Source organism: Eptatretus burgeri, chromosome 3 (genome assembly GCF_056783735.1).
Source record: "Eptatretus burgeri isolate ZD-2024b chromosome 3, Ebu_testis_v1, whole genome shotgun sequence".
Taxonomy (NCBI): Eukaryota; Metazoa; Chordata; class Myxini; order Myxiniformes; family Myxinidae; genus Eptatretus; species Eptatretus burgeri.
This window is the reverse complement of record NC_140963.1, coordinates 67,664,322-67,688,374: the sequence shown is the minus strand read 5'-3', so window position 1 is coordinate 67,688,374 and position 24,053 is coordinate 67,664,322. Positions and strand designations below refer to the sequence as shown.

The following is a 24,053-nucleotide window of genomic DNA, read 5'->3' as shown; positions in this document are numbered from 1 at the left end:
TGTGTGTGTGTGTGTGTGTGTGTGTGTGTGTGTGTGTGTGTGTGTGTGTGTGTGTGTGTGTGTGTGTGTGTGTGTGAGAGAGAGAGAGAGAGAGAGAGAGAGAGAGAGAGAGAGAGAGAGAGAGAGAGAGAGAGAGAGAGAGAGAGAGAGAGAGAGAGAGAGAGAGAGAGAGAGAGAGAGAGAGAGAGAGAGAGAGAGAGAGAGAGAGAGAGAGAGAGAGAGAGAGAGAGAGAGAGAGAGAGAGAGAGAGAGAGAGAGAGAGAGAGAGAGAGAGAGAGAGAGAGAGAGAGAGAGAGAGAGAGAGAGAGAGAGAGAGAGAGAGAGAGAGAGAGAGAGAGAGAGAGAGAGAGAGAGAGAGAGAGAGAGAGAGAGAGAGAGAGAGAGAGAGAGAGAGAGAGAGAGAGAGAGAGAGAGAGAGAGAGAGAGAGAGAGAGAGAGAGAGAGAGAGAGAGAGAGAGAGAGAGAGAGAGAGAGAGAGAGAGAGAGAGAGAGAGAGAGAGAGAGAGAGAGAGAGAGAGAGAGAGAGAGAGAGAGAGAGAGAGAGAGAGAGAGAGAGAGAGAGAGAGAGAGAGAGAGAGAGAGAGAGAGAGAGAGAGAGAGAGAGAGAGAGAGAGAGAGAGAGAGAGAGAGAGAGAGAGAGAGAGAGAGAGAGAGAGAGAGATTCTGTGAAATAATTCCCAGGCTGTGTTAATTTCAGGAGAAGTGGATATGGGAGACCAGTCCTGAAAAGAGATGGCTCCTTGCAATCCCAACCAATCTGCATGAGTGATGGCCAGACTCATCAGCATTAAGGCAGCTCTGAAAATAGCCAGAGAGATGGTGACGTTTACAAGCATATGATCAGATGAAAAAATTGGAGAAGAGGAAGAGCAAGAGACATTTGCGGGAAAGTTATTCATCACCAAGTCCAGAAAGGAGGATTTGCCATTGGGAGAAATCTGGGTTGGAAAGTTCACAGATTCAGTCGGTCCCATGAAGTCAAAGAAGTCCTTTGCTGCAGTGCCATGGCTAGTGAGAGTACAAACACCCAGCCAATTTGCATGGTGACAATTTAAATCGCCACATACGAGGAAGAGAGAGTTGGGATGAGTGGTTAAAAGTTTGTCCATGTTATCTGAGAGAGAGCTACATGTATATGGAGTCATCACTGTTTGGAGGATGGTACAACACACAGACAAACAAGAGGTGTGAGCAGAGGGGATGTCACAGGCCAGAGGTACTCCTGGGGAATAGGAGGTGCAAAATCAGTAGCAGTGAGAAATTGACTTATTGATGAAAAGTGCAACTCCACCGCCGGGACGTGGTTCATGCCTCTCAAATCAGAGGAGACAATAACTGGGGAGAGACACTAAGTAGTCAGGGACGTCCTGTGGGAGGAAGGATTCTGTTAAACAGACAGACGATGTCTGGTTTATTGACAGTGGCCTGGATTGAGAGCTCTGTCAGCTTAGAACAGAGACCTTAGAAGTTTGAGGTCCACTCACTTTGAGATAGGAAGATGTTTGGAGGGTGGGAAGGCTTTCCAGGGACAAGGAGAGAAGGCATTTGGAGGGTGAAGGATTGGGGTGGAGGGAGGCTTTGCAGGGACAAGGTGAGGCGTTGGGAATGAGGGAGAAGCATTGAGAGGGTTGGGTGAGGAGGGATGCAGAAAGGGGGAGATGATGCTTTGAGGAGGTGAGGTGGGGGTGGATGCTTATTCAGATTCCAAATTCCCAACTTTGCAAACAGAGATAAAGATCATGGGATGAGAGATAAGATACCATATTCTGATACTGTGAGGACAGTGCTTTCCCACTTATGGACCGCTGGAAGTTTATACCTGTTGCTGTGTTTAAGCCTTGGGGAGTAACTGTTGAAATTTATTGATCCAGGTTCTTCCTGACATCTTTGATCTTTGTTCCTTTGTCTTTCACATTTCTCTTTATTCATGCTAATTCTTGCTTTTTCTTTTCTTTTTGTTAATTTTATTATTCTTTTTATCTCTCTTTACTTCCAATTTCCCTTTCCAATCTATCTGTCTATGAAGAAGTAAATTCTTACAAAAAATTGTTTTTGAAAGGCTCACTTGGCTGTGCCTCGATGGGTTGAAGCAGAGAGTAGCAGCAGCTGAAACCGAAATCCCATCGAGGTTCCTCCTGATGACTATCTTTACTCTTTGTTTTTCTGGGTACCTTTTGATGATTCCATTGCAGTATTTGGTCTTTGACTTGATCATAGATGTTGAAACAGTATAAGGCAGAATATACAATTATGCAGAGCCTCACTGGGGTAATTGGCGGTCACCCCTTTCACACAATGGCGGCACTGCATTAAAGTTTATCTGCGTGGAGACCAAGACAAACAAACAGCACACATTCTCTGTCTGTGTCTGTCTCTCCCTTTTACAATCATTTTAGGGTGAAGCTAATGAAGTACAAAATGTGATCTGAAAGCAATAGTTCATTGATAATGCACAGTGTGTGTGTGTGTGTGTGTGTGTTGTGAAACTCAGGCAACCACAAACACAAACACCATTAAGATACGAGTGCATGTCTGTATTTGCCCTTTTACTCTACGGATTAATGTCAAGAGATACAAGTGGATGAAGACAAGTGTAGGTTAATACCTGCTGTTGTGACTGCCGAGAGAGATCCCTGAGGAATGAACCAATCAGAGCTCCACTCGAAACGAGTGCAGTCATGACTGTGATCATCGCCGCGGTGAGTTTTGGGGAAATCACGTACAACGAGGTGATGCAGCCCACAATTTGAGTTGCACTGCGCAGACCCTGCATACAAAGCCCAACAAATAAACCAGAAATTTCCACAATATTTATTTAAAATCTGCTTGAAATAACTTGTTAACAACAACAAAAAAAAAACATTGTGGCTGAAAAGACATTTTATAGATCCACAAAATAAAACCGGAAGGTACGTGAAGCCGAAAAACACGATTTGTCATCAACTGTGACAAGTAGCGTATAGTGCCACACAGTCGTGGTTGGAGAAGGTATTGCAAGTCAACTGTGGAGATGAATTATTGCAAATTTACACTGTCCATGTGACAGTGCAAGTGCTTTACTGCCCACAACCAGAGGGCGGGGGTACTACTCTCCTGTAGGGGATGGTCTTTCATACGAGTACCATGGTGTGATTCCCTGCCTCATCCATCATGTTAATGTTTTAATCAACCAAAAAAAAACGGTTTACATTTTAATGGCCGCCAATGCAAAAAATTACACCATACAAACATCCATCACATTTACTTTACAGCATATATTTTATTCAGCAAATAATTCACATCCACTCCATTCACTCGAAAGGGGGGGGGTGGGGGGAGGGTAAACTGGTAAAATGCTCTTTGTAATATAATTTGTGAAGTGTCTATGTGTTTATTTGATTTCTATGCATTCCAAAACCGCTGGATGGAATGAGTTGAAAAATGGTGGTTGTACTTGCTTGGCATGGGAACGTTTTAGGCAGTAAAAAAGAAAAAAAAGATTCTTGGTCAAGGGGGTTCAGTGAGGAGGGGGGGGGGGACCCCAATTGTCGACATGCAAATATGTATAGTATTGTGCCGCTCTCTGCGGGAGGGGGTATTACAAGTCATAGGAAAACACACCAATCCTGGGGGAGTTCACCCATCTGCAAGGATGGGTTCTTCGCTGAACCTATCCTTGCAGATTATTGCAGTGGCAATAAAGCAAATCATTTGATTTTGATTCTGGATTGGTGATTCTGATTGATTCATCAAAATGATTCTGCATAGAATAACAGTGAATATGGAAACAAAATAAAGTCTGAAATCCATTTTCTACTTATCATAACATAAACAGGGTACGGAGACAAACTCCCATCCAGAGGCAAACTCTTATCGAGACATAAATACCACCAGGACGCGTCCAGAGCCAAGCTGTCTGGAACGTCTGGAGACAAACACCGTCTGGATATGTCCAGAGAGAGGGAGAGAGGGAGAGAGGGAGAGAGGGAGAGAAGAGACAGACAGAAGGAGAGAGGGAGAGAGGGAGAGAAAGAGACAGACTTGACTATGCTTGGCTACAATCTTGTGTCTGAGCTCCTCAGATAATTCTCTGGTTTTCTTTCTTTTCTCCATTCTCATTGCGGTACACACAGTGACACAAAACAGCAGAATGACTCCTTTTCTCTATTCAAACTGGTTGAATGAGTGATATATATATATATATATATATATATATATATATATATATATATATATATATATATATATATATATATATATATATATATATATATATCTTCTTCTTCTTCTTTCGCCTGCTCCCGTGAGGGGTCGCCACAGCGAATCATCCGTATGATACGCATAGTGATTTGGCACATGTTTTACGCCGGATGCCCTTCCTGACGCAACCCTGGTCGCCTCTTACGACACAGGGATATGGTATACCTATTTTCACCGGGGTATACACTGGCCCAGTATACTGGTACTCACTTCGCTGACCTCGGAAGGATGACAGGCTGAGTTAACCCCCTGGTGTATTAATTAAGTGGCCCAACGGGGCTTGAACTCAGGACCTTTTGGATCCCAAGCCGCTGCCCTAACCACTGCGCCAACACCAGGCTCATATATATATATATATATATATATATATATATATATATATATATATATATATATATATATATATATATATATATATATATATATATATATATATACATATATATATATATATATATATATATACACATACATATATATATATATATATATATATATATATATATATATATATATATATACACATACATATATATATATATATATATATATATATATATATATATATATATATATATATATATATATATATATATATATACATATATACATACAGGGTGTCCCAAAAAAATGTACTCACATTTTGGCTCCACATAACTCATTGAATTTTTCATGTATTTTCAGATCAAATTGACCATAATAATGGCAGAAGTACAACAGGGTTTTGAAGAAAGAAAATTTATCATAAAGTGCTTCTGGAAGCACGAAAACATCATGGAAGTGCAAAGATAATTTAGAAGACATTTTTACAAAGATCCACCAACGCGACGCACCATTGCTCACATCCGAGATAAGTTTGAAACAGATGGAACTGTGCATGACGTCCATAAGGAGCGTTCAGGAAGACGACAGTCATCAACCACTCCCGCGAAGGAAAATCAATTGCTGGAAGGTATGGGAGCATGTGCCAGAACAGCGCGTCGCTGCGTCCACTTTCCGCCGGTACTCCAGGGGCCTCCGTCTGGCCATCCCCCAGGTAGATGCCAGGCCCATCCCCATCTCCTTGAGATGATGGTCAACCTGCTGCAACCATGAGGCACGTGGTCGGCCCACTGGCCTCCTCCACTCATGAGACTCCCTCGCTGAGAGAATCTGGTGAGCAGGATCAGCATCAGGAAAACAAGCCACATGTCCATACAGCCGCAACGGACCCTCACGGACTATGCAGGTAACAAATCTCATCCGAGTCTCTCTCAGCAACCGCTCGTTGGACACAAAATCCGACCAGCGATAGCCAAGGATTCTCCGAAGAGACCTGGTACCAAAGGAATTAAGTCTCAGTTTCAGATCCTTGGTCAAAGTCCAAGTCTCGCACCCATAGAGCAAGACTGGAAGTACCAAGGACCTGAAGACTCGGACTTTCGTCCTCCCGCACAGGTACCGGCAGCGCCACACCCCATGATCCAGTGAATCCATGACTCCCCAGGCCCGACCCAGACGTCTATTGACCTCTGACTCGCAGCCAGCAGAGACATGAATATCACTGCCAAGGTAAGTGAATCTCTCCACGACCTCAACATCCTCACCACAAACAGACACAGACAGGACAGCAGCATCCAAGATGTCAACGAAAGCCTGGATCTTAGTTTTGACCCAAGAAACCCGTAATCCCAATGGCTCCAACTCCTCATTCAGCACCTTGAGGGCCCCCAAGAGGATGTCTAGAGTCTCCGCAAAGATGACTGCATCATCTGCAAAATCAAGGTCCGAGATCTTGACATTGCCAAACGATGCACCGCAACTTGATCTCTCTGACATCCTCCCTAAAATCCAGTCCATACAAGTGCTGAAAAGTGTGGGGGCAAGTACACATCCCTGACGAATTCCAGTAACAACTGGAAATAAGTCAGAGATGGTACCACCACACTTCACAGCACTCTCAGTACCAGAGTAGAGTTCAGACATCAGATCGATCAGTTTTGGTGGCACCCCACGAAGACCAAGAATCCTCCAGAGGACATCCCGATTCACTGAATCGAACGCTTTACAGAGATCAACATAGGCTGCAAGCAGCCCCTGCCGAAACTCTCGTCTGCGTTCGGTGAGGACACGAAGTGCAAGGATACGGTCAATCGTTGACCTCTTTGGAGTAAAGCCTGACTGCTCTGGACGCTGGTGCTCAAGCAGATGGTGGCGAACCCTATCAAGAATTATCCGAGCAAAGACCTTGCCCGGCACTGAGAGCAGCATCACCCCTCGGTAGTTGTTGCAGTCTTGGTGATCACCCTTCCCTTTCCAGAGAGGGACAACAAGGCCCCTCTTCCAGTCAGTTGGGATGATGCCTGTGTTCCAGGCAGAGCACAAAACTGCATGCAACGACACGAGTGCAGCATTTCCACCAGCCTTGAGAAGTTCAGCATGGATGCCACAGATCCCTGGAGCTTTGCCCCGTTTCAACTGGTTCACCGCAGCCCGTGTTTCCACAAGCGAAGGTGGACCACAGTTGATTCGAGGGTCAGCAACAGGGATTGTAACACCCTTGACGTCCAACTCGACAGCTGGGGGATCAGCCTGGTACAACCGCTCAAAGTAACCGGCCCAGCGGGCCTTCACTTCAGACTCCTCTGTCAAGAGCCCACCACTCTCTGCTCGAACTGCAGTGCTCCGAGGGATGGGCTTGGATGAACGTAATGCGCGAATTCCCCTGTGAGCGGGACGAGAATCACCTGTCCACAGGTGATGCTCTACCCCCTCACAGATTCCTCGCACATAGGCCTCCTTGTCCACCCTCAGTGCACGTACAGTTTTACACCTCAGCTCCCTGAACAGCTCAGCTCTGCCATTCAGTTGCAATATCTTGCAGTTCCAAATGAAATGATTCGTAACGCTGTTGAATCAATTGGTCCGCGTTATCGGCAGTGTTTGGAACGTGATGGTCATCAGTTTGAACATTTGTAAACATGCATTTATCCATTTAACCATTAATCTTGTTTTAAGTCAATAAACAACGCATTTATTATCATTTTAAGAGTGAGTACATTTTTTTGGGACATGTATATATATATATATATATATATATATATATATATATATATATATATATATATATATATATATATATATATATATATATATATATCTTCTTCTTCTTCTTTCGGCTGCTCCCGTTCGGGGTCGCCACAGCGGATCATCCGTATGATCCGCACAGTGATTTGGCACATGTTTTACGCCGGATGCCCTTCCTGACGCAACCCTGGTCGCCTCTTACAACACAGGGATATGGTACACCTATTTAACCGGGGTATACACCGGCCCAGTACACTGGTACTCATTTCGCCGACCTCGGAAGGATGACAGGCTGAGTCAACCCCCTGGTGTATTAATTCAGTGGCGCAACGGGGATTGAACTCAGGACCTCTTTGATCCCAAGCCGCTGCCCTAACCACTGCGCCAACACCAGGCTATATATATATATATATATATATATATATATATATATATATATATATATATATATATATATATATATATATATACATACAGTCTATGACAGGTACCTGCAACTCACCAGAGGTGAGTTCAATTCCAAAGTGAAGGAGAAACATCTGTTTTAAAATCTAATTAAATCTAACAACTTCTCAAAGGTGCCAATAATATTGTCTGGGACATTTTAGGATTTCTCTGTGGATTTAGTATTTTTTTCAGCATTTTTATTTTGTTCCACTGCAAACCAAAGAAATACATATGTGGATACCAAAATAATTTTTAATTTCAACAATTTTCTGGAAGAAATGGTGCATTATTTGAAAAAAGTGCAAGGGTGCCAATATTTTTGGCCACGACTGGATGTGTTTGTTTCTCTGTCTCTCCGACGATTTTCTATAAACCTACTCAACCAGAAAACCAAATTCATTATGAAGGTCTGTTCGAGGAGCTCCGGTTGCATATTATTTTTTCCATGAAGTTTCTTTTTCCGTTACCTCCTCTGCTTAAAAAAAAATCATTTCACACACTTAACTACTATTGCAAGATGCAACTAATAATTGCAAGATGACAGAATCTCACGAGATTGTAAATTAAACGTGTCTTTTTTATATTCACTTTTATCATTGTTCTTTACGAACAAGAACAGGAATGTTGTTAAAAACAGGAAGAAAGGAGGAAGAAATTGTGAATTAACGTTCCGTCTCTATTTACTTTCAACATTTTTCTTAATGATGGTCTCCGCACGCATCCGGGCGGTATTTATGTCCGGACGGGAGTTTGTCTCCAGGCCGTGTTTATAGTATGACTGGTAGAAAATGGATTTCAGACATTATTTTGTCTCCATCTTCACTGTTAATCCATGCAGAATCATTTTGATGAAACAGAATGAATCTAAATTAATGCTCCACCGCATGTCTGCCTTCCCATCCTCACACCTCACACTGTCTTCCCTTCCTCCACCCCTCTTCGCTCCCCCACCCTTCCTCTCTTTTTTTACCCCTCCACCTCTTCACTCTAACCCATCTCTCTCTCTCTCTCTCTCTCTCTCTCTCTCTCTCTCTCTCTCTCTCTCTCTCTCTCTCTCTCTCTCTCTCTCTCTCTCTCTCTCTCTCTCCCCTCACCTTTTCTTTTCTCCCACCCCCCTTCCCCCACTCGCCCCCTTAGAAAACCAGTCAGCGAAGCAACGGGTGGTGTTGTAATAATAAAGTGCCATACTGTAATTGGCGGCAACGGTAATTGGGCGGATGTGGCAGCACTGTATATGAAGGTCAATGGCTGGTGTTGACACGTATACCACGTACTCCGTGGAAAGTCATGCTGGAACAGTAATGGTACGTTATATACTATATGAGGAATAATGTACTCTGAAGAATGTAATTGGTATTAGAGTATGGAGTTTAACTTCGTTATTATGTGATGCGTATGTGGTATTTGCCTTCAGTATTATGTGTACAAGTTATTGTATTTTGTTATTCTTACCCTATGTATATTTATGTTGTTGTAGATATGCGTATGGGTTTTGTGAGAATAAAGCCGATCGAAAAAGGTTTATTGTTGATTACTACAACAATAATTTATTCTCACAAAACTTACCCGGTTGGATTGGACCAGAAGAGCGCCGAGGCCTACACTGGAATGGAGCGTTTGCTGAGACCAGAGAGGCTGGATTCGGATCCCAGTTCACCCACGGCGGCACAAGAATGGAAACACTGGTTGAAGTCGTTCGAAAACTTCCTGGGAGCTCTACCACAGGATAATCTGGATAAGATGAGTCTGCTTACAAATTTGTCTCACCAAGACTATACGAAACTATATCAGAGTGTACCATTTATGATGAGGCTATCCGTACTTTACAGTCACAGTACGTAAAGCCCACTAATGAAGTGTTTGCACGCCATCGTCTTGCAACTCGCCGCCAGCAGGTCGGAGAGTCCTTAGATGAATACCTTCTGACTCTGAAAACGTTAAGTAAAGAGTGTAACTTTGGGGCTGTAACAGCAACTCAACATTGCGAAGAATCCATCAGGGATGCCTTCATTAGCGGCCTGCAGTCACCACTGATCAGACAACGTTTACTGGAGAATAAGACTTTAGATTTAGCTACCATGTTTGATCAGGCGAGATCTCTAGATTCAGCCCAAAGAAATTCAGAATCTTATTGTGTTATTCAACCCTCCCGTTCATTGGGTGCTGCCTCACCCAATCAGAATACCGGTGAAGTGGAACCCACAACTGTAATGGCTGCTACGGGTGTTAAATGTTTCTTTTGTGGTTTTTTAAAACACCAACGTGTAAAATGTCCGGCACGAGAGGCTGTGTGTCATAAGTGCCAGAAAAAGGGTCATTTTGCTAAGGTGTGCCGTAGTATTTCATCAGTAGCTACTGGTGCTTGTGCAACTTCCTCTGATCAGGCAACGTTAGCGGCTGTGTCTTCTGCCGCTGCCCCAGGGGTGTTATCAAAAGCGGTTGTGAGGGTCACGCTCAATGGAGTGGAATTGGATGGCCTTATTGATAGTGGTAGTTCAGAAAGTTTTATCCATCCCGACCTCGTTAAGTGCCATTCCTTAAGTGTACATCACACTCAAGGCAATGTTTCCATGGCATCCACTTCCTTCACCGCTCAGACATCAGGGTTCTGTCGAGTCAATATCAAAGTAAACGGTCGGTGCTACCAAGATGTGCGTCTGTCCATACTCCCTCAGCTGTGTTCAGATATAGTTTTGGGCCAGGATTTTCAGGGACTGCATGATAGTGTTACACTGACATATGGAGGTAGTTTGCCTCCTCTTGTTATCTGTGGACTCAGTACACTGTGTGTTGACCCTCCAGAACTGTTTGCCAACTTGACAGCTGATTGTTATCCTGTTGCTGCTCGATCACGCCGGTACTCTCCCGATGATCGTAAATTCATTGAAAAGGAAATTCAAAGGATGTTGAAGGAAGGTATTATAGAGCCCAGTAACTCCTCTTGGCGTGCACAGGTTGTTGTCGTTAAGAACGAAACTCACAAGAAACGCTTAGCCGTGGACTATTCAGAAACTATCAACAAATTTACACTTCTTGACGGGTATCCTCTGCCTCGTATAGATGACACTGTTAACAAGATTGCTCAATACCGTGTTTTTAGTACGATTGACCTCCGTAGTGCGTATCATCAAATCCCCATCAGAAATGAAGATAAGCCATACACCGCGTTTGAGGCCTGTGGACGCCTTTATCAGTTTGCTCGGGTTCCCTTTGGCGTCACCAACGGAGTGGCTTGCTTCCAACGTATCGTGGATTCATTCATCCAAGAAGAACTGGTTGGAACATTTGCTTACTTAGACAACATTACTATTTGTGGCATGACTCAGGAAGAGCATGATGCTAATCTCACGAAATTTCTTGAGGCTGCTAAGAGAAAGAATATAACTTACAATGAAGACAAATGCATCTTTTCAACTAACATTCTCAGTATTCTCGGATATGTGGTGGAAGGAGGGGAAATGCGCCCAGATCCTGAACGACTCCGACCCTTGCAGGACTTGCCTGTGCCTCGGGACATGAAATCGCTCCGACGCATCCTTGGCTTCTTTGCCTATTATTCACAGTGGATATATGACTACTCAAGCAAGATCCACCCACTGTGTGCCACTACTGCATTTCCCATGACAAGGGAAGCAGAAGCAGCTTTCCATCTACTTAAGCAAGACATTGAAGGTTCAGTGGTGAGGGCGATTGACGAATCCGTACCCTTCGAAGTTGAGACCGATGCTTCGGATGTAGCAATTGCTGCATTCCTCACCCAGGCAAGACGTCTGGTAGCCTTCTTTTCCCGAACCCTTCAGGGACCCGAATGTCGTCATGCTTCTATTGAGAAGGAGGCCCAGGCTATTATTGAAACAGTTCGCCACTGGAGACAGTATTTGACAGGCAGACATTTTATTATAAAGACAGATCAACGATCAGTGAGCTATATGTTTGATAAGCAGCATAAAAATAAGATAAAGAATGATAAGTTCATGCGTTGGAGGATGGAATTATCTTGCTATGATTTTGACATTGTGTATCGTCCTGGTCGAGAAAACATTCCCTCTGATACATTCTCCAGGTCTTATTGTGGGATGGCATGCCACGATCGACATTCACTGTTTAACCTCCACGAAGCCTTGTGCCACCCAGGGGTTACCCGCTTATACCATTTTGTGAAATCTAAGAATATGCCATACTCTGTCGAGGATGTCCGGCAGGTTGTTGGATCTTGTAGAATATGCGGAGAATGCAAGCCCAAGTTTCACCAACCAGATAAGACTCGACTCATAAAAGCTACTCAGCCATTTGAGCGTCTCAATATCGATTTCAAGGGGCCTCTTCCTAGTACAGATAAGAATCAGTATTTTCTCAACATTGTGGACGAATATTCACGGTTTCCTTTTGTATTTCCTTGTGCCGACATGACCACTTCCACGGTTATCAAGTGCCTCTGTCAGCTGTTCACTATTTTCGGAATGCCGGCTTACATTCATTCGGACCGGGGACCCTCCTTCATGAGCAAGGAATTACAAGACTTCCTTGCCAGTAGGGGGAATCTCTGGTAGCAGAACTACTAGCTATAATCCTCAAGGGAATGGCCAAGTAGAGAGGTTCAATGGTACCATTTGGAAGGCAATCACAACGGCTTTAAAATCCCGTAATCTACCCATCAAATGCTGGCAGACTGTTCTGCCTGATGCTCTCCACTCAATTCGTTCACTGTTGTCTACAGCAACCAATGCTACCCCTCATGAAAGACTTCTGAACTATTCTCGTCGTTCTTCCTCGGGAGCCTCGGTGCCTACTTGGCTCTGCAATCCTGGGCCAGTCCTGCTGAAGCGTCACGTACGCACGAATAAAACTGATCCCCTTGTGGATGAAGTCGACCTCCTCCAAGCAGGACCCCACGATGCCCATATTCGCTACCCAGATGGCAGGGAAACTACGGTCTCTGTTAGACACTTAGCCCCAATTGGAACCCCATCCAAGAGTGAACCCCAAATTCTACCTCAGGCTTCTGAAGAAAATGTAATTCCCCAGGGTAGTCCCCAAGACGCACCCTGCTCAGAGGGGGATGATCTCGTTCCTGATATGGTTCCTGCAACTCCACAGCTATCAGATGCTGTGGATAACCCTCCAGTGCCAAGAAGATCCGGTCGCACCATTCGTCCTCCTATTAGACTAGATTTATAGAGATAGATTTCTCGGAAGGGGGTGAATGTTGTAATAATAAAGTGCCATACTGTAATTGGCGGCAACGGTAATTGGGCGGATGTGGCAGCACTGTATATGAAGGTCAATGGCTGGTGTTGACACGTATACCACGTACTCCGTGGAAAGTCATGCTGGAACAGTAATGGTATGTTATATACTATATTAGGAATAATGTACTTTGAGGAATGTAATTGGTATTAGAGTATGGAGTTTAACTTCGTTATTATGTGATGCGTATGTGGTATTTGCCTTCAGTATTATGTGTACAAGTTATTGTATTTTGTTATTCTTACCCTATGTATATTTATGTTGTTGTAGATATGCGTATGGGTTTTGTGAGAATAAAGCCGATCGAAAAGGTTTATTGTTGATTACTACAACAGGTGGTATTTGCTAGTTATTCATATTTTATAGTTGGAGGTATGCTCAATATTTGTATCAAGGAAAATTTAGCTGAAATTGACAATGCATTGCAAGTGTTTCAAGTGTTTTCTCGATATATTTTTGACATTATCGAAATAAAATACAATGAGCAGTCAGTACTTGTTCTTTCTCGAGTTCTCTATTTACTTGAGAAAATGGAATCACTCTTCGAAAAACAACATAAAACGAGGAGAGCGATATTGATGGGAGCGATCACTCTCGCAAACAAAATCCAGGAGAGCGATTTACAGCTCTCGCAGATTTTACAAACATAAATCTCTGGTTAATCATAGTCTTCTTCTCTAACTGGCCAAATTATTCTGACTTTCTTTTGGGTTTAGCTTGGGGAATGGTTCTGGCCTAAGTATCTCACAAACTGGCTGGCCAGGCCTGACATTTAACTGGCAGAAATTTGGAATTTGGGTATGGTTGTGGCAAAACTCACTGACTCTCTGCTAAATACATTGGGATCTTTAACGTCCACATAAAAAACTCAGTGCTGGCAGATTGTTGCTCCAGTTTTATGTCCTTCGAATTGACAACACACACACTGATAGCGTTGCATGCAAAACACCAGGATACTTTATTACTGGACTGAGATTCAAACCCAGGCAAGACAGCTCAGAGGTGAGTGCACGTGCCTCAAAGCTATTCTCCAAGCCTTTAATGGGAGTACATTGTGTAAAACAAAAAAGGTAATCTGTTTTTTTCCCTGTGGTGCACATTATATTCTTAAATACCTGTGAGATCACAAGCTTGAATGATGACTTGAATTCCTGTACATCAGCAGTCAAACGACTGACCAAATGACCTGTGCGTGTTGCATCAAAGAAGGCAATGTCCTGTCTAAAACAGCAGCAGAGACAAAGTAAAAACCTTCATGAAATGCAACTACTAATTACTTCTTCAGAAAAGGGTAAAAATAAATTGAGGAAAGAAAAAAAAAACATAAATCAAAAGGCTTGAACCATCAATTAAGCTGTGCCGATTCACATTTTATGACTCCTGTCGTGCATAGTCTGTGATCAACAAATACAGAAGTCATGCACATCAGCAAAAAGGAATTGCTCATCATAAATGCCACACCCAGCCTTTCAAAACAACTAGATCTGAATTTCATCAACCAATGTATAATTACTTGATTACCTCTCTGAATGTTTTGGAGCTGATAAAGAGAAAATCCAAATGAGGTCTCAAAAATTCAGTCACTAGACATCACAAGCAAAATTTTCACTTTGCATCCTGTAATCCTGCAGAAACGTAACACAAAGTAGCAAATGCTATCTCAACGGATTTCCCCGTGTGAAACAAATGATTGTGCAACACACAGAAAGTTGGATGCCAATTTATAACAGCTGAGCATACAATGTCAAACTTTCAACTAATTTATTGGATGGACCTTGTTTTTGTGCCATTTGGGATAAAGTTGGCGAGCGTATGTCATCTCAACATGTCAGAGATCACTGATGGAAGAATCAAACTCGTTCTCCTTCACCATGACCTGTCCTGTGCTTTTGGACAATGGTAGAGGAACAGTGGGTGGAGCTCAGGTACACAAGAGCCCAGGGGGTGAAGAAGTGCTGTACCATATTTGTTAAGTTTTCCAAAGCATGCAATCTGTTTTGTGTAGAATAGTGTTCTACATAACGCCGAGAGAATGCTCTCCACATCGTATTGGCCAGTGCATTCACACCTTAAATTGATTACACAAATGTTCGTTAATGTGATTGCTGACTCAGTGATGATGCAACCACAACACTGTATTTTGAGGAGGTAAGCATTTTGCTTGATAAATAGATCACACACACAAACACACACTAGGATTATACATTTATTTTTTAAACATCAGCAATGTTTGGTTATTTTACTTCATCCATGTAAGATCTTGAATATATATATATATATATATATATATATATATATATATATATATATATATATGAATATATATATATATTTATATATATATATATATATATATATATATATATATATATATATATATATATATATATACATATGAATATATATATATATATATATATATATATATATATACATATACATATATATATATATATATATATACATATATATATAGAAGAACAGAACATAGTCTCAGGACACTGTTCGATGTCGCTCTCCTCAGCTGGAACCCATGGATAATCACTGTTTCGGGGCCTACTCCAGTACAGCTCCTCATGAGTGGCCCCAGCAGTGCAGTACACGCACCACCAAGCGACATCGTCACCACCAGATATCATTGACCAGATATATATCCTCACAGACCTGCCTTTATATGTGAATGGAATCACTGCACTCGCCTCTGCTTCCAAATCCACAATGAGGCTATCTCTGCTGCCTCCTGTAATTGCGTCACAGTATTCTTGACTTGATTAGAAGACGCTCCAATCATCTTGAGGTACTTCTGCATAGACTTCGCCAAAAAACCCCTGCAACCCACGTCCACTGGTAGCACATCACACATCCACCCACGGTCATCACACACTTCTCTTACCTCTTCATCCTGTCACATCTTTCTTTCATATGCCCATTCCCTATTTCCTTCCCATGGTACTGTCAGCTCAACGATGATAACCCTTTTTACCACATCAGACCAAATAATTAAATCAGGTCTTTGTTGGATGGCTACAATATGACATGGGAACCTCAGCGCTCTGTCCAAATCTGCATCTACCTGCCAGCCCACACCTGGCTTCAAAATGCATGCTGCCCCCTGGATGTTGCTTAGGCCTGTCACATTTGCCACGGCGGCCGTGGGGTCTCCAAAATCTACGGCCATTAGCAATTATACGGCGGCCGCAGTATTTCCACGGTCACACAATGTAGCAGTCAGATATGTTTTTATTTTTCAAGGAGCCGCACGGCGTATTTATAAATTGTGGAGACCGAAAACGTGGGGGTGCCGTACGGTCTTTGATTTGATGTCGCACGGTGACCTTAGGGCGTTCCTGCAGCGGCCATACAATTTTCAAGGCAGACGCAAGGTGCCCGCAAGGTGCCCGCAAGGCGACCGCAGGGGGGCCCTAAGGCGAACATGCGACCAGACGGACGGTAACGAGTGGGTTCTTTCTTTTTTTTACCCGTTATTTTGTTTCGGCTTGTCAAATTGCTACGGCGAACGTATAAATGAAAAAAATTATAACTCCGCGCTATAATTCCACGGCGACCCTACGGCCTGTAAAATATAGCCATACGGCGTAGGGCCACCCTGAGGTCACCTCAGAAACTCTGCGGCCGCCGCACGTTTGTCAATTCAGAGGACGTACGGCCGCCGTATCCTCGCCGAAGAGCAAATGTGACTTTGGCCTTATCCTTACGTCCTCACCCTCCTTTATGAACGTGATAACGGTCTTCTCTTTTATGTCTGATTTGTTTCCCTCATCACATAGCCTTTTCGTAACCTCGACAATCACTCGCAAAACCTGGTTATGTCACCAAGTATACCTGGCTAGAGATTTCTGGAAACCAGACAGTTCATGTTATAATGTCTCTCTTCTCCCACACTTGGCACATTCTAATGACTCAGCCAATTTCCATTTTGCCAGATTCACCGCAGTTGGCATCTGGTCACACATTGATTTAAGTGCAAAGATTAGTCGCTGTGGCTCCATCTTCCACAGCGATGCCCAGCTAACCTTCTTCTGCACAGCCATCTCCCATGCTGTCCATGCTCCTCGCTGAGGTTGACTTATAGCTTGAACCATTCTTCTCTCCACTTCCATACATTTAATCTTTTCGATAACCATCTCTCGTCTCCCACCTGCACTCACTTGTGGCCGCCGTTTCTGTTCTCTCCAACCAAATCCTTTCATATCTTTCTGCACTGCCCCAATTATTTCCTTCATTTGCAACATCCTCTCCACATCTTCAACCATCGTCTGAACATCCAACTTGGAACATACAGTGTTAGGACACTGCTCAATGTCACTCTCCTCAGTTGGAATCCACGGATCAACACTGTATATACAGTATGTATATATATATATATATATATATATATATATATATATATATATATATATATATATATATATATATATCATTGTGGGATGTTGTCTTCACTTTAGATGGTCAAATATTTGATGTTATAGTTTTTTGTTTCAAAAAAGCAGATTTTTTTACTTCCTCAAAAACTCTTAGATTATTCTCTCTTCCTTCTCTTTTCTATCAATGCAATTCTTTTAGTTAACCCTTTGAACCTCACGGCCATTTTATCAGCCGCTATTCAAACCTCCATCTACTCAAGCAGCCATATTTTTCTCCAGGGAGCTCAGGATGGGGGAGCTGAAAATCCAAGGAGCTCAAGTTTCAAAGGGTTGAGGCCTGGCCTCGATGAGGACTCATTGTCCGTGACTGGAGGCGTTAACATAAAATAATAATAATACTAAAATGAAAATAATTAATAGGATTAAAAAAAAGTGATGCACTTTGATTACTGTAATGGAATGGGGAAGAAAATTACATTGTATTTATTCATATGCAGCCAGTGGCTGCTAAGCTGCATCATTTTCTGGGAGCATGGCTGCGCCACTGATGTAATTCCCCCATTTCCAGAACGCTGGTACTCATTTCACTGACCTTGGAAGGATGGCAGGCTGAGTCAACCTGCCTGGTGTTAATTCAGTGGTTTCACAGGGGCTTGAACTCAAGACCCTAAGATCTTAAGCCAGCCACCATAACTGTTATGCCAACACCAGGCAGTAAGAAAATGATTGATCTTCTTTTCATAGTTAAAAGTAACCCACCCATCACTCAATAACTTTCTCCACATTTCTCCAATCTATATGCTGCCATACGATTTTGTGATCCAGATGCTGCAAAGTCTCATCACCACCAAAATAATCTTCCATTACTTTATTCCCTTTTCTGTCTGTCTAACATTTCATGACTTCCATACTGTCATGTCCCTTCTTCTACTTGCATCTTGGTTTCAAAGACAAATCTAAACTGTATGCCACCACACATGCCTAGTCACTAAATATGCATTGTGTTCATAAACTAGGTCCATGAAGCTTGCATAATCTCAGATAGAGCTGACAATATATGGCTAAAATGAGGTGTCTCTTCTGCATGCGGTTTGAAGTTTGCAAGCATTAATTGTGGGTTATGTTGTCCGTTTAATCGTATAAAGTGCCTCAAATCCTGATACATCAGAGGCAATAGGCATTTAGGCTCATGTATAGAGATAATATAAATAATATGCTCGATTAAGAATAGTGTTATGCAAATAAGGACATGGATGATGACAATGACAGACATACCTGATGAGGGCATCAAAAAGGCTTTTCCTCATAGAGGCTGCAACACGTTCTCCAACTTGTGACAGTAGCATTATATAGCCAATGGTGAGCAATCCCTGCAGGCATGAATTGAAATGAAATAAAAAGCAAATTCAAACTAGAACTGCCACTTTATAACTGCTGGCAGTGATGACCGGGTACCCAGTCCGTCCGCCTTTTGATACAACATGGGACTTTCTGCAGATTACAGTCACAAAGTTTCGCTTTGATCGGGAAAGTGGTTCCAGAGAAAACATTATTTAATAGTGATACAAACACAGGCCTGCTTCGAGAGGGAGCGGAACAGACGAGTTACGAACCGGGCAGCATAAAGCATTCAATTTCGTTATTACTGGCTTCCAGATTCAAATAATTAAATAATTCTGGCTGCCAAACCACACGGCCGATCAGGTTGAAATTTTAAACTTTTGTTTCACATGTAGCCTAAATTATAAATATGAAGTTTCGCATATATAGAAGTAGTGGTTCCAGAGTAAACATGAATTAATATTTATCCTTCAATCTAAGATGGCGGCCAAACCATGTGACTTGTGACCTCATAATTTTTACCATGTATGCAGATGTCATGGAGGATGACAGACGCATATTTTCGCTTCGATAGGTTAAGCAGTTCCAGAGAAAACATTATTTAATATTTTCTTAAATTCAACATGGCTGCCAAACCATGTGACCTATCAATTAGAAATTAACAAACTTGTATTCCTACTCATGTGCAATAGGGGTGTGAAGTTTCCCTTGATCAGAACAGGTGTTCTGGAGAAGAAGATGTTTGAATGTTTTAAGGTAAATTCAAGATGGCCGCCAAACCATGTGACCAATCAAGAACAAATTAACAAACTTGAGAAAGGACCTCATGGGGAATATATGTGTGAAGTTTCGGCTTAATCTGTCTTGCCTTTCTGGAGAAGAAGATTTTTAAAATTTATTCATTTTCAATCCAAGATGGCTGACGAACCATGTGACCTATGACATCAGAAATTTATATTCTGCTTCCAACTGGGTATTGGAACACGTTTGTAAAGTTTCGTGTTAATCGGTAAAGGTGCGTTTTTCTATCCAAGATGGCCGCCAAACCATGTGACGTGTGATGTCATAATTTTTACCATGCGTGCATACACGATGGTAGATGATAATTACAAATTTTCGATTCGTTTGGTTCAGCGGTTCCAGAGAAAACATTATTTAATATTTTTCTTAAATCCAAGATGGCGGCCAAACCGTCTAACGTATCAATTCGAAATTAACAAACTTATATCGCCTACGTGTCCCGAATATAGTTCTGAAATCTCCCCTTCATCCGACCAGCGCTTCTGGAGAAGAAGATGTTTGAAGGTTTTAGGGTTTTTTCAAGATGGCCGCCGAACCATGTGACCGATCAAGAACAAATTAACAAACTTGAGAAAGGACCTCATGGGGAATATATGTGTGAAGTTTCGTCTTCATCTGTCTTGCCCTTCTGGAGAAGAAGATTTTTAAAATTTATTCATTTTCAATCCAAGATGGCTGCCGAACCTTGTGACCTATGATATCATAAATTTAAAATCTGCTTTCCATCGTCGACCCGAACAAGTGTGTGAAGTTTCGTGTAAATCGGATAAAGTCTATTTTTCTATCCAAGATGGCCGCCAAACCATGTGACTTCTGAGGTAAAAATTTTTTATCATGTATGCAGACTTGAGGGAGGAAGGCACTTGCAAATTTTCGCTTTGATGGCTTATGAAATACCAGAGAAAACATTATTTAATATTTTTCTTAAATCCAACATGGCGGCCAAACCATGTGACCTATCACTTTGAAATTAACAAACTTGCATCGCATACATGTCACGAATATAGTTCTGAAATCTCGCCTTCATTGGACCAGCGCTTCTGGAGAAGAAGATGTTTGAAGGTTTTAAGGTTTTTTCAAGATGGCCGCCAAACCATGTGACGTATCAACAACAAATTAACAAACTTGAAAGAGGACCTCAGGGGGAATGTGCGTGTAATGTTTCGCCTCAATCTGCACAGCCGTTCTGGAGAAGAAGATTTTTTAAAAAAAACACAAAAAAACAAGATGGCGGCCGAATTACGTCACTGATGACGTCAAAATATTTTTTTTCTACGATGAATTTTTGTGTAGATGATGCTCAAGAAATTTCAAATTTTTGCCATGTGGCGTTCTACTTGACGAATTTTTACTGGGATACCTCTTCACTGATGACGTCACGAAACATCACACGTATACCCGAGAGGGAGCTTGTTCAAATGTATCAAGCGAAATTTTTTTACACTAGAAGGTTTCCGAGATACAGAGGTCCAAAGTTGATCTGTTTTTTCAAGATGGCGCCCGTATCACGTGACCTATGACGTCATAATTATCAATTATGTATGCTATCAAAAAAGATACATATTTGGTGAAAATTTTGTGTCGATTGGTCTTACCATTTCTGAGAAAATGGCATTTAAAGCGAAAAAATTTGGAAATTTTGCAAATTTACGGCGGAAGAATAATAATAATAATAATGCGTAATAATAAACAGAAGAAAAACAATAGGGTACCCTGTACTCACAGGGTACCCTAATAAACTACACAAGACAAATCATGGAAAATCATTTACAACAATCAGGCATTCTTGTCACTGTACTCGAAGCCGACTTACCTCACCTATCAACTGATGTAGAGCAATTGTAGATACTTTGGACTACATGACTTGCCACCCAATCACGACCTTTTCAACCTGCATCTGAGATAATCTACTAGGAATATGCAAAAAAAAAAAAACAGAAAAAGTGATCCAGATACTAAAAGAAATGTCTTGACTACACAACTAACACCTCCTCACAACTTTCAAAGAGCCCCTCCTTTCACGTCTTCAGAAGCATAGGGTTGCCGAGGCAGTTTTCCATTGGCAAGGGGGCACAATCCTGGATGGGTTTCCACTCTGACACAGGATACTCGAATGACTCATTTTTCCCAAAAAGTTAGCATACATTTTGCCGTCCTCAGAAGGATGACAGGCTAAGTAAACCCACATGGTGTTGTTTAACGTCACGACTGGGCCTCAAACTCAGGACCCTAAGATCTTAAGCCAGCCAGTTTAACCATTAAGCCAACACAAGGCTTCCAAATATAAAGACCACAGTGCAAGGTAAGCATTTCTCAATTACAGCATCTCACACTAAAATGCAGAGAATTATGGCAAAATAAGCAGTCTTGTTCAAGACAACACAAGTAGTTCGGAGGCTCAAGCCCCATCCCGAGCCGAAGCGTGCACTTTATGACACAAGTATGAAATTTGGCACACAGTTACTATGGCCCATAACAATTTATTTAAAAAGTGGACCCCAACCAGATTTGACCTGTGGCAGCCATTTTTTTCAAAATGGCCAACAAACAAATTTTCAATCTCATATATCAGCAAATACCATCGATGAAACTTAATTTTGGTGTTTATACCTATATTTTCAGGACCAAGGAATCCAAATATGACAATTTTCAAATTTTCTTGTGCCAGCCATTTTGCTTTCCAATGTGGCCACCATTTTATGTTAAATTTGATAGTTTTCTTAACATCTCAGTTCAAAATAATGATATAGACTCGATTTTCATGTCTATACCAAATGTTTTCATGGCCAAAGAATCCAATAATAACATTTCAGAATAACATATTTAACATAAACTTTTATATATCTTATAATATTTATATAAAAATCGGACCGTCTGTCCTTTGGCTCACCAGGATTTTTTTTTTTTTTGTAATACAATTTTTGTAATGCCGTGAGCAAACTTTGGTCCATCATGGGTGATGAAGACTGTGGTCAAGTTTCATTGAAATTGTGTGTGTAGTTCGGAGAAGAGAGCAAATATCTCTTTTTGGGTGGGGGGGGGTTTACCCCATCCCCACCCCACCCCACCTCATAGACCTCTTAATGAGTGCAGATTTTGATGTGGTCGATACACTTTGGTACATTACGGTTGATGAAGGTTGTGGTCAAGTTTCATCAAAATCATGTGTGTAGATTCAGAGTGGAGAGAAAATACCTATTTGGGGGGGGGGGTTCAACCTCCCCCCCCCACCCGCATGGACCCCCTCAATGAGCACAGATTTTGATGAGGTCAATAAACTTTGGTACATTCCTGGTGATGAAGGTTGTCATCAAGCTTCATCGAAATTGTGTGCATAGTTTTGGAGAAGAGAGCAAATACCTAATTTTGTTTGGGGGGAGGGGTGGGGGGGTCAAGAAACCCCCCTGTAGACCACCTTTCTGAGTGCAGATTTTGAAGCAGTCAATACACCTTCATTTGGTATCAGATATGAAGCTTGTGGCCAAATTTCATCAAAATTGTGTGTTTGGTTCAAGCGATAATGACAAGTGTTTACAGACCCACTGAATCACTGACTGACTCACACCTTCGGACACTGCTCAATCGCATAAGCTCACCTGACTGAAGTCCAGGTGAGCCAATAATACACTTTTGATAATAACAATATTATCCAAACAAAATCTTTGATGAAACTTTCCTATTCATCAAAACATATACTCCACACTCCACTGATTACTGGATTGTAATTTCACATGTCACTCAAGATATGTTTATAGAAACATTGTCAAATGTTCATTCACATCCACCACACTTCTACAGTGTTGTGCATGTCAAGTCTGCCTTCTTTGGTGCATCCACATTTGACGACTGTGTAGCATGCTTCACCAGCAGGTGGAAGAGTCATCCATTTCATCTTCCACTGTGCACTGGACATCTCCAAGTCCACCTGAAATCTGCTGGACTTGGCAACTGTGGTGCTTTGATCATTGCTTGACCCCGTACATGACCTGCCTTATATCTTACTCGCAACAGATGCTGGGATAATGTGTCTTGTGTTGGTGGAATGTTTTCAATTTCCCTGCCTTTCTGAGTGAATAACATCTGCCTTTCACTATTCACACTACTCTCAGGGCTCCCACGGTCATTGATGATCACCACCAATCTCTCAATTGTGGGAAGAACATTCAGGACGTTCTCTGTGGTTGGCGTCTCAGCTAGTGTGCACAGAGCTGTTGTGGCATCATTGAAGACATTCCACGCAGACCAGGCTGTATATTTTCTTTTCCCAGCAAACGAAGATGTTACATCACATTCAATCAAGGTGTGGAACGCAGTCAGTGCAATGCATTTATCATCACCAATGCTTAAGCCATGGCTGTTACATTGAGATGTCGGAACATGGTGCCTGTATCAAAAGCCAACCTTAGACACTCATTATAACCAATCTTCTGGGCCAGACTTACAGGATGCTTATGACAACAACATCCATATTCACAGTTCTGAGAAGAATATTTTTCATATCATGTTGAGCTCCATCTAAGGATTGCA

At 42.1% G+C, this 24,053-nt stretch overlaps 1 protein-coding gene across 1 annotated transcript in view; it reads right to left on the bottom strand.

Moving 5' to 3' along the window:
* The window catches only part of LOC147030114 (mitochondrial potassium channel ATP-binding subunit-like), a 128,181-nt gene that overhangs the window by 64,714 nt on the left and 39,414 nt on the right, over nucleotides 1-24,053 (bottom strand). Inside the window, exons 4-6 of the mRNA XM_085873825.1 lie at nucleotides 18,660-18,754; nucleotides 14,115-14,220; nucleotides 2,606-2,767 (exon numbers count right to left, since the gene is read on the bottom strand). Coding sequence (XP_085729951.1) covers nucleotides 2,606-2,767; nucleotides 14,115-14,220; nucleotides 18,660-18,754 — 363 coding nt within the window. The remainder of the gene's footprint in view (nucleotides 1-2,605; nucleotides 2,768-14,114; nucleotides 14,221-18,659; nucleotides 18,755-24,053) is intronic.